This window comes from Toxotes jaculatrix, chromosome 13, assembly GCF_017976425.1.
Source record: "Toxotes jaculatrix isolate fToxJac2 chromosome 13, fToxJac2.pri, whole genome shotgun sequence".
NCBI classification, from domain to species: Eukaryota; Metazoa; Chordata; class Actinopteri; family Toxotidae; genus Toxotes; species Toxotes jaculatrix.
In genome coordinates, this window is record NC_054406.1 from 16,481,380 (window position 1) to 16,492,835 (window position 11,456).

General features: G+C 41.1%; 1 protein-coding gene across 1 annotated transcript; it reads right to left on the bottom strand.

Annotated features, from left to right (window-relative positions):
- Window positions 1–5,929: 5,929 nt before the first annotated feature.
- On the bottom strand, window positions 5,930–9,752 carry cckb (cholecystokinin b). The gene is made up of 4 exons (XM_041053648.1): window positions 9,717–9,752; window positions 8,915–9,035; window positions 8,647–8,802; window positions 5,930–6,327 (listed from the first exon to the last, which is right to left on the bottom strand). Exons 2-4 carry the CDS (start codon window positions 9,033–9,035, stop codon window positions 6,191–6,193), a joined length of 414 nt encoding a protein of 137 aa, XP_040909582.1. The 5' UTR covers window positions 9,717–9,752; the 3' UTR covers window positions 5,930–6,190.
- Between the last annotated feature and the right edge of the window lie 1,704 nt (window positions 9,753–11,456).

Genomic DNA, 11,456 nt, shown 5'->3' on the forward strand with positions numbered 1-11,456 from the left:
ATCAGGATGTGTTAGCTTAGTTTGCGGAAACTTATCAAAAGTTCAAAAATAAAGTGACCAACACTTCCAAAGTTTGCTAATTAACATGTTGTATCTTTTTTCTTTAATTAGGTGCAAAAATGACAATTAGTGATTTTAGAGGGAGTCACATGGTGTAGCTATTTCTTGTCAAGCACCAATTTATCCTCTGGGGAGTCACTGGCAATGGTTAAAGTAACTCCACCTGAAGAATATATTTGTAATCTTTTCATTTTTGTTTGTGGATTTTTCCTTTAATGGCCAAATGCCTGCAAAACAGGCTAGCTAAAAGCACTTTGATGGTTTTCTTAGTTTTGGCACAGATGTGTAAAAATCTGGGCATATAAAACCTATTTTATATAATTTAATTTTATGTAATTGTAATTGGGTGAACTGACCCATTAAAAGCAGAACATCTTAAAAGAGATAAATCCAAAAACTATGCAGTCAAAGCTGCAAATATCTCCCATTCTAAACCTCTCACATCCCCTGCTCTGGAGACTGACTCTGCTGGCTAGATGTAGTCCCACTCTTGCCTTTTCACATTCCCAAAGTTCCAAACATATCCAGACACACACAGGTGCACTCTGTTAAAGCTGCCATTGCTAGTTGGCTATTTGTAGTTATCTATGCCGCTTCTCCTTTGAGGGTCACGGGAGGTTGGAGCCAATCCCAGCTGAGAAGAGGGGATACACCCTGGAAAAGTCGCCACTCTATCACAGGGTTGACATATAGAGACAAGCAACCATGCTCATGCTCACATGTATACCAGTTATCTTCTTCGGACTGTGGGAGAAGGCTGGAGTACCCAGAGGAAACCCATATAAGCACGGGGAGAACTCACAGACTCCACTTGTAAAGGCCCGCTGGTTTGAACCCAGAACCTTCTTGCTGTGAGGCAAACAGTGCTAACCCTTGCACCACCATGCCGCCTCTCTTCATAGTTACTGTAGCACTTAACCACGCTTCTCTTCCTCAATATCACTGGATTAAAATCCACATTTTATAAATAATTGAAAATTTACACCAAATACATGAAAATATGTCATCCCTATTCTCGCTGTCTCCTCTCTTACCCCTTCCATGATTAGGCGTGACTTTCAACAAATCATTGAATAGATTTTATGTCAGTATTAAAGATGCTTTGGTTTGGTTTCCTAATTGACCAGAGAAGTTGATGGTGCTTCCACTGAACCGGACAGATCAATACACTAAAGCCGCAGCTCAGAAAGAGGGCAGAGAGAGGGATGAGGGAAGTGATTGTGACTAATTGTAGTCAGAAGCTTCCTGACATTTTCCTTAAGGTTTCCTTGGTGAGATAAAGCAATATAGTGCCTCGACCATCTGTTTCTGCTGATTTTTGTTCTTCATGTGTTGGATTAAGGGTGTGAAATATCTGTCACAGCCATTGTTGCACTTGTGTTTATTTATTTTAAAACTCTTATCCTGAATTTAAAACTATTTTTCATTAAAAAAAAAAATCCTGTCTCACACACTGTATATACTGTTCATTGTCACTGAACTGTAATGTGTAGTGCATAAACAAGAACCACACATCACTGTAAGTATTGGGGTGAGCATGTAATCAGGGGATTTTCCAAATAAAAAGTCATCAAACAAACAAAAATTGAATCTTGTGATATTCCTCTTTGTGTGTTTTTTCCCCTGTGCATGAAACTGTGACTCATTCAAAACTGGGAAGAGGAATCCCACGCATTAAATCACTATTTACCATCCACCAGCAGATGGCGCTCACGAATAACTACACAGCAAACAGTCAATTTATTAAATACTTCATGTTTATACATCTGTCAACATTAGAACAGTCAAAATCAATTTCCCATTCAGCATCTGTATCCCTTGTGCTATGAGGGATATGATGAGGGCTGCTTATTAAACCTCTATTAGCCACAGGCTGAACAAAAGGTGAACAATAACTAAAAATGTCACTCTGGCAGCCGGAGTCTAATTAGAGGAAATGAAATCCAGCTCTATTTAAAATGTCTCTGACGTCTTCCATGTTGGATATTTGTCCCCCTTAGAATAACATTTTATAATCTTATTTATCACAACATCAAGATTTGCACTCAGGTGCAAATAGGCCTGCACTGTTTCCTCTTCTGAGCACAGAAATGACATACATACCAAAGATGCGCCTGTCAGATTCAAAGGTGTTCATTTAAGTAGATATTAAACTGGATATTATTTAACAATACTAAAACATTGTATGTTATTTAACGATTTTTTTTTTTCATCTAGCACCAACAGCAGATCAAAGTCCACACTTATCCAACATCTGCCAAATGAGTTGGCACAAAATTTTTCATCATTCATTGATCCCATTCATGGATCCCAGACGATGAATTCTAACGATGTTTGTGATCCCCTGACTTTTCTTCTGGCACAACTATGAGGATGATGTTGGTGGTTTTGAGTGAAGTGTCTCAACAACTGTTGGATGTTGCTACAGATGTTCAAGATGGTCGGTGGATGAATACTTTGGTTTATGACCAAATATCTGAAAGATGAATGACATTCCCCCCATCCTCAGCTGCATTTGGTGCTAATTATGAAATGTCAGCACGTTTACATGCTAAAGTAAGCCTCTGAACATGGTGAATACTCTCTACTAAGCATCAGCATGTTACCACTGTCATCACAGCCTCACAGAGCTGGCATCATTATAGAGCCTTGATTCAGTTGGCTCAGTCGAATTTGCTTCCATACACCCAGTCGGAGTGGTGTTTCGACTATTTATCTGTTATGTTTACCAATTTACTTTGAAATATTCTGCCCGCTTGCTCACTAGTTTCCAAGAATTCTCAATCACAGGATGCAACAACTGACTCAGGTGGTTGGGATGTGTATCGTCTGCATCATATCTGGTAGTTTATTAGTTATTTAAACAAAAATATATTGAAGATCAGCTTCACATCAGTTTTCAATTCTGTTTGTGTGTTTCTTTTCCTCATGTGCCAGGCACTTTCCTCCCTGGGTGTGGCAACTTCCTCTTGTCGCACTGTGAGGTTGACGACAACACTGGGTATTTTTCCCCTTGTTACCAATCCTGTTGCTAAGATAAGCTAACCAGCTGCTGGTGGTAGTTTCATATTTACCATACAGATACGGGATTGGTATCAATCTTCTCATCTAACTCTCAGCAAGAAAACAAGAGTATTTCTGGTCATAAGTTTAAAGTGTGTTGTTTCTTAAATTGCCATCTTTCAAACGCTTGCTGTGGCTTTGGTTGTGGCTGCTAGATGAATCTATGTTATGCGGGCTTGGATTTACAGGGTTTTTGGAGTTTAGTCCAGAGCATCAAAGATAGGAACTCTCCTTCCCTGTTTCTACTATAAATTCTTCTGTTTCAGATGCCAGTAAAATGCCTTTGAATTGACTAAAACTGATCCGAAGTTGAAGAAAGGAAAATTTGGAGACAGACAGGACAGAGAATGAAAGACAGTATGTTCAGCCAGTTTCATGAAGAACCATCTGCTCGTCACCGGTGCTGGATCTTCATTACAGCCACACTCTTGGAGCTCATGTTCCTTTCATGAATGTGTGGCTTCGTCCATTAGGACACAAAACCAGAGCACTTTGCATGTTTGAGGGCTCAAATCACCCCATGTTTAGGCTACACATGCATTTGCCTTTTGACCTTTTTTTTGTGTGTGTGTGTTGATCTACTACTAGTAGATCAACACACACACACCCACACACACACACCCACACACACACATCCGCTGACACACACAGTGGAGACATTTGCTAGAAGTCCCCAGCGAAGCCTTTAAACCTTTACAGAGCCTTTAACTGTGAAGTCTTTAGGTCTCACCTCTTTAAACAGAAAGTTTGAGTCAATTCCCATGGTCCTCTTTCAATCTCAAGTCTTTGTAAATTTCTGATTCAAATGTGACCTCAGTCCAAGGCAGTGGCTTCAATGGACACACACACACAGACACATAAACACATAAACAGACAGCAAACCCTTCCTTTCCCCCAGGGCATCCCAAACAACTTTTCTGAATAATTCACCTAGGCTGCTTTGTTCATCGATCCCTCTCCACCTCCCTCTCACTCACACAGACACATCTTTCACTTAACACGCTGGGCCAGGAGCAGCATAATGGGCTGCTTCATCACAATTCACCACCACTGTGCATCCTCTGACTAATACCTTCCACAGGTTCAGCTTAGCAGCCTTTCATAACAGCTGGCTTTGGTCAGCGTTGCTGCTTTCAAGACAATTTCCAAAAAAATAAAAATAAAATGTCAAGAGAGCTCTAACAGTAAGTGTCAATACCACATCACTGAACTTCTTCTTCTGTCTTTGCCCAAAGAAGTTTAATCACAAAGTTTCTCATAACACACATTTCTTCATAACACCAAAATATACTGGGCTCTCTAAAAGCTGTTATTGTCTCTCTGGTGGGGCCAAAAGCAATTATTAGGATTTATTTTGAGCCCACTTTAATAATTCAGTCGATATCAGTTTCTCCGAACACTTCAAAACCTTTCAATATTTAGCACAGACTTTGCAGCTCATAATGATCTTGCGGCTCTTTAAAAAATATTCTCAAACATTCCCCGGCCCGCTCCCTGAATGATGCATTCACTGACTTTCATCTCCTCTGTGCGGCTGAAAGCTGACCCTTTTCTTTCGCATCAGACATTTCCCCCTATACACTCACCAAACCAGCATTATCAACCAGAATCCACCATGGACCAGCAATGTTTTCTCCTGTGGATGATTTTGCTTTCTTGGTTTTGCATCAGGCAAAGACTTTTGACGCTGGAAAAGTGGTTTGAAATCATTGTCATGAAATCACAGCTGCCTGGATTAAACAGTGTGTACCACACACCTCTCTACATTTCTATGTGAATGGCAGAGAGATGACAGCATTTTTTTTATTTCAATACATTTGATCTTTTACATGAAACATTTAATGTAAAAGAAATCAACCTGGCAGGGGATAATAAGTGAATGACAGGTCCCATGGGGCTCTCTTTATTCATGGATCCGCAGGCAGACTGAAGTCTAATCTTTCATGGTGATATTCACAAAGCACATATTTGACACTTTATATGATTCTATTTTCTTTCAAACAACTTAAACAGAATTACATCAGCAGCTTTAAGTTCATCTACCTTCAGCCAGTCTGCAGCTTTAACAATATACTACAACTTTCTGGAGGGAAATGGTCCAGAAGAGGCTTCCAGATATTTAGAAATAACTAACATTTAAATTTAGAGCTAATCCTTACATGTGGTAACACACGAAAGATTTCTTTGTTCCAAAAGGCGACAGTGGGAGCAGGTTATGTTAAACTGTCTTGCTAAAAGCATTAAATTATCTAGAATCTAGAATTTTTAGGGAGAGAAGTGGCAAATCTTCAGCAAAAAATGCCCCAGGATCTTTGTTAACCTGAGTTTTATACCACAATACCACCATGGTCTTTGGCTATACAGTTCTAAAACCAGGAAGCGTATCCAGACATTTTATGTGCAGCAAAACAGGGGGAGTTACATGTAACCTGCGAAGTAAAAGTCTAATGTATGCAAAGCCTGTACAATGAAGTGGGAAGGATTTTTCCAGTGCAACAGAAAAGACTGAACTTGAAACGTAATAAATTACTCACGGTCAAATTAAATATTCAACAGTTTCAGTTCAAGTGTTTAAGGCCCATCCTACATCATCTTTTAATCAGAGTGCCGTTGCTTTCATACTCTAACACCAAAAGGACTTACAGCAACTGCATGTGTGCTTTTCCATGTGTAATGATTATTAGCAGTATGAATGTTTGGTGAATCTACTTTAAGCAGCATGCACCATAGTTCAAGAACTCATATGCAGAGAGTGATATTTTCAATCTTTATTCAATCCAGTTAGTCTCAACAGACCCTGACACCATCCCAGTCCTTTCCACCCAAAAATGATAAAGAAACCAGAGAAAACCAGAAACAAACAAATCTTGGACAGTGAGAGCTTTTCTGCAAAATTTGGCATATGTATATTGCATTATTACAGTTTTACAAACAAATGTACAACAAATACATCATAAATAGACTCTTATTGTGAGACAGTGAGGAGCCAGCTTGCATGGGTTTTTTTTTTTTCCTCTTTTTCTCGTGTGCCCGTACGGGAGTGGGTGTATGAGCCATGACTTCTCTTTTACGAGGAGTACTCGTACTCCTCTGCGCTACGGCGACCGAAATCCATCCAGCCCAAGTAGTCCCTGTCTGCTATCCGATGGTTGGCACTCAGTCCGCTGCCTCTGCTGTTCGCCGTGGAGTTTCTGCGCACAGAAGCTGGGAGGAGAAGTGGAGAAGGTGAGGAGGGGTGGAGGTGATAGAAAGAGTGGGTGGAGGAGGAACAGAGCAGGAAGGGAAATGAGTATTCTTCAGAGAAAACAGGGCACGAGAGAGGCTGAAAACTTCATTGGATTGTGGTTTTCTCTCTGCACTAGTTTGAAATACTATGATTTTGGAAGCACTATGCAAGAAGATGCTACTTGAATCAGATTTCTAATTCAGTGAGACATTCAGAGAGAGCTGAGAGGATTTGTTTGCAGATCTTGATAACTAAAGCATCGTCGTTCTGTTGGAGATATTATATGAGCCCAACTGTGGCGGTTCTGGGGTGAGACTGAACACGAACACTGCTCTCACAAACTGAGCAGTTTACAGTCTTCCTGACTGATGCTTTTAATATCAAAAATTTCATCACGTTTCATCGCTGACTTTAAAAAGCGAGTTGAGTTCATTACCAAATTATACTCTTCACAATCTGGTGTTTATGCCTTCCAGAGGAAAAAGTGCTCGTTAAATTAGAAACTTAACTCCCTACAGCTGACGACTGATGGTGTTTGGTTTAAATTTCTGTCATGTAGATTTTGTTTTTGTGTTTTGTTTTGGGGGTTTTTTTTTGCTGTTAAACTGGTTTGGTTTGTGACATTTAAATTGCCCACTAATGGTTCTGGCCTCTCTTCTTTCTCATTATTTCTCTCTCTCTCTCTCACTCACTCACTTACACACACACACACACACACACACACACACACACACACACACACACACACACACACACACACACACACACACACACAACACCACAACAAAGAGGTGGTTCCTACAGCTGGACTTTAGGTTGACAACATACTATTACCCTCTCTTCCTCTGTGCATCTATGCCTGTAGATTTGTGTATGTATATGTGTAAATGACTGTGTCCATTCCCCTAATTCACACACACACACACACACACACTGACCTCCGATCTTGTGAAACATCTCTCATTCTGATCTCCAAATCTCAGATTTTTTTTTCCAAGTGAAGAGAAGCAGGATTGCTATCTGTTTGGTAATCAATTGAGCGCTCACAGAGATACTGTTTTCACTCCACCCACACCCGCCTACACAACACACACACACACACACACACACACACACACACACACACGTACACACATAACCATAGTGCTTCAGTACCCTGGTGTGCTGAGAAGATTGGCTGCAGAAGGCTCGACAACGACACCTCCTACACCGAAACATGCAAGTGAACAGCAAGCACAGACACCCCCCCCCACAGACACACACACTTTCCTAAAGGTATTACATATTCATTTCAGTGTGCCCCTTGACATTTTATTGACTTTGCTGTCTGATTGAACAGTTTCTGCATCTGATGCATTTTTTTTTTGTAAGATTTATGCAACAGCAAAGTATCACCTTTACAGCTTAAACATCTAAGTACGTAAAATGAAGCCAGAATTCTGATAAATATTTGTGTATAAACATGTAAATAATATTTCATGTCTGACCAAAATTAATCATCCAGTTAAGAAATAAAAATCACAATCTCACACACAATCTCCGGCAGTAAGTGAATCATGAAAATGACTCACTCAGATTGGTAAATCACTTACTAAAGATGCAGACAGAGTATTTAGTGTCTTCCTCTAATCTTTGATCCCATGTTGAAACATTTTGCGGACCTTCTACTCTCTATCTCTGAGAAAATGTTTGTAAAGTTTCAGTCTGTAAGAATTTTTTCTGCAAGGAGCCAGCTTCAAAATCTGGAAGCAGAGCTGAAAATTCAGATTTTGACAGCCTGTGTGTGTGTGTGTGTGTGTGTTGCAAACTGTGAATTCCCAGATATTCCCCCCGTCCTGTCACACAGCCAGAGAGATCAGAGCAACGAACATGAGGAACTATGACAGGGTTGAGGCTTTGTTTGTTTGGTGTCAAAGAAGAAAGGATTCAAGCGACTGGGAATCAGATGGGGAAAAAAAAACTGGAAATAAGATGGTACGGGGAGAATGGCCGGAAGGCTGCGCGCACTAATACACGCTCTTTCAAACCACAAAAGCTTTTCAGAGCCACTAATTCATTTTACAAAGCTGGCTCTGCTCTGATTCCAGTAATTAGCAAGACAGAGGGGAGGAGAATGGCAGGGAAAAGCTCTCGTCTCTGAAAATGAACCTTGTAAATATTGTTGTTGCCAAATGTTTTCTTTACAGACTCACACACTCATCCACCCCTTACGCCCTTCAAGAGCTTGCAGGTATAGCAAACTAATACGGATACACAGAAGCACACAGAAGTGCACAAGTGCTATCCCATACACACACCTTTCCGGGAGGAGATGAGTCTTGCCAGCAGCTCACTGAGGTTGGCCCGGGAGTCTCCATCCTCCTCAGCCAGAGGAAGAGCTTTCAGCTGGGTGGTAGAGCGGCTGTGTCGGAGGAGGGGCTCTCCCAAGGTGTGGGTGTCAGCCTCAAGGAGAGCTACTCAGCACAAGCAAACACACACACACACACACACAAATGAAAACTCACCGTGACATCTATGAATGTGTTTACTGCAGGATTGAGTTTGCCTGCAGTGACTAAGTCGTACCTTCAGAAGGAGCGGCGATGGAGCGCTGTCTCTCATCTAGAGGCTGAGAGGAGAAGGGGAGCCCCAAACAGCTCGTACACAGGACTGCCAGCACGACACACACACACAGCCCTGCAGTCATCTGAAACACAGCGAGATAATAAGTGAGAGAAACAAACGGAGAAAGTTTGATTTGAGACACCGTCCAGGCTGGGTTTTACAGCGGGCGTTCTTGTCTCCTGACTCAACAGTCATCTTTCACAGTGAGAAACTACAACTGAGACCATCTGCCAGACTACTGCTCTTTCACAGTTAATGATCACTCTGACTGCACCGAAAAGGCACGTGAATCAGAGCAGCATATTCTCACTGTCATCCAGGGGCACAGCACGCAACACAACAGCTCTGTCGCTGTAGGTCTTCTCATTCCTGAGCGCGATTTCAGCAGGTCAACCTGACCTCGCTGTCAGTGCAGAGAGAATTTCTCATCTCCTTGTTTTTTTTTTTTGTTTTTTTTTTGCTTTTCTTTAGGACACATCTTGGAAATAAATCCTTGAAATAGGATGAAAGAAAGTAAAGCAAGTAGATGAGTTTTAATCTGAAGCTTTTAATTTATCAGTATCTTTAAAACATAACACACCAAATCTGATGTAAACAGAATTATAAATCTAGTAATTGTTTCTTTGCATCCATATGTCTTTATGAAAATTGCCTCCGGGTTTCAATTTCAGTCACAAACATTTTTTACAAAGTAAGTCTCTCATAAAATGCAAAAAAATCTCCCTTCTGTCAAAGAATTAAAAAGAAAAAGTGGTCGTCTTACCTTGAGAAAAGATCTTCAGCGTGTTAGAGGAGTGTGTGAGAGTGAGGAGAGTACTTCTCTGCTGAGTGGGAAGGATGCCCCTTTTATACTCCCCGCTCAGCGCCCTGTGTGTGTGTGTGTGTGTGTGTGTATGAGTGTGTGTGTTGCCTCAGTGTACATCCTGTGTATTCCTCAGTGTGTTTGCGAGCCTAATGTGAGTGGATTTGTTACAACCTCAACAAATTCGACAGCGTGCTTCACTTTTATTGTCTGTTTGCTCATCTTAAAATTCAATATCAGGAGCTGCTTGGTTGACGTGCATTAACTATGTGTTGAGTGTGTGTTTGTGTGTGTGTAACAGAAGGTGTTTCTGTGTGCTGTACACATAACAGTGAATCATCTGGAAAAGTATAGCTTGGAAATAATTTTTTAAAAAATCTGGAAATAAGTGTATTTTTATTCCGTATTGTTGTAGAGTAATCCACACTGCTGGTCTGAGGAGAGAGTGTGTGTGTGTGTGTGTGTGTGTGTTTGTGTGTTTGTGTGTGTGTGGGTGGCTGATGGGGAGGGTGGGAGTGCAGTCAGGCATGCGTGGGTGTGTGTATTTGTGCACACCCACACATGCATTAGATGTCAGCGGATGTTCACACTTAAAAAGCGGACAGAAGCAAAAATGAGAACCTCAAAGTGAGACATCTCCACCATCCCCCTGCTGTCGCCCCACCCGGCCACGCAGGATTAACCTCATCGAACACACAGGTGTAGCAAATCAGTCACCCTGGGTCAATAGCTATTGAAAAGCTGTTGTAAGTAAATGGTTTTTATTAATGAGGCTGACAGCCCTTTGTTGCACAACAGCATCAGGATCTCTGTCACGGCTCCGGAGCTGTTTTTAACCTGCTGAGAAAATGTAGCATCAGTGATGCTGTTAACTAAAAAAAAAAAAGATAAAGTGAATTAGGCGAGTTTCCATCAACTGGTTTGGAGTAAAGGTGGCGACACAGACATTACGTTACACATGGCTGTAACAACCAGAGTACAGGTAGTAGCTGTATTTGTGAAGACATTTCACTAAAAAGCAGAAATGTGAAACTCATGGTAGCACCACAGGAAAAGTCTCGGGATCGCTTCTTGATCTTTTAAGAATTATCCTCTGGGGGACCATGAATATCTGTATGAAACTTCTCAACAATCCATCCAATAGCTGTTCAGGATTTTACGTCAGAACCAACGGACTGACGACCAACCAGGAGACATTGCCATCTCTTACTGGTCTAAATTAAAAATGAGTCTGTAACACTGAGGAGCTTCCATCCTGACTACAGTTTATCTGTATGTACAAATCATGTTGACATGTAACTGTTGTGCATTAGCTAAATAAGATGGATGGAAAGTTAATCCAGTGCAGAACTGACATATTTTACAAACAGCATTGTTGCTTTACGCTCACTGTGAGTTCATCATTCCCACAATTATGGTCACACGTCAGTTCAACAGCCTAACCTCCTTTCCTTTTCTTCTCGCCTCACTGTATAAATGTCATACTACCACTACTTGTTTTGGCATAAAAAATTTCCATTCACTGAAAAATCACTGCGGAAGCAGAGCAGCATAAATTGTGGTAGACAGAGCTGCCCAGACGTCATTCTGCTTTAAGTATGAACTCTTCTCTGGTAAAAGGAAGTGACATATTCATATCCTTTTCCTAAACAGCTGTGAGAGGCCGTGCTGTCCAGACATGGTTGGAGCCCTTGTCTCATA

Excerpts from the sequence above, each read along its gene's own strand:
- cckb (XM_041053648.1), bottom strand. The coding sequence starts at position 9,035 with ATGACTGCAGGGCTGTGTGTGTGTGTCGTGCTGGCAGTCCTGTGTACG. Across the intron at positions 8,803-8,914 it reads CATCGCCGCTCCTTCTGAAG|CTCTCCTTGAGGCTGACACC; the intron begins GTACGACTTAGT and ends TGTGCTGAGTAG. Across the intron at positions 6,328-8,646 it reads ACTCATCTCCTCCCGGAAAG|CTTCTGTGCGCAGAAACTCC; the intron begins GTGTGTGTATGG and ends TTCTCCTCCCAG.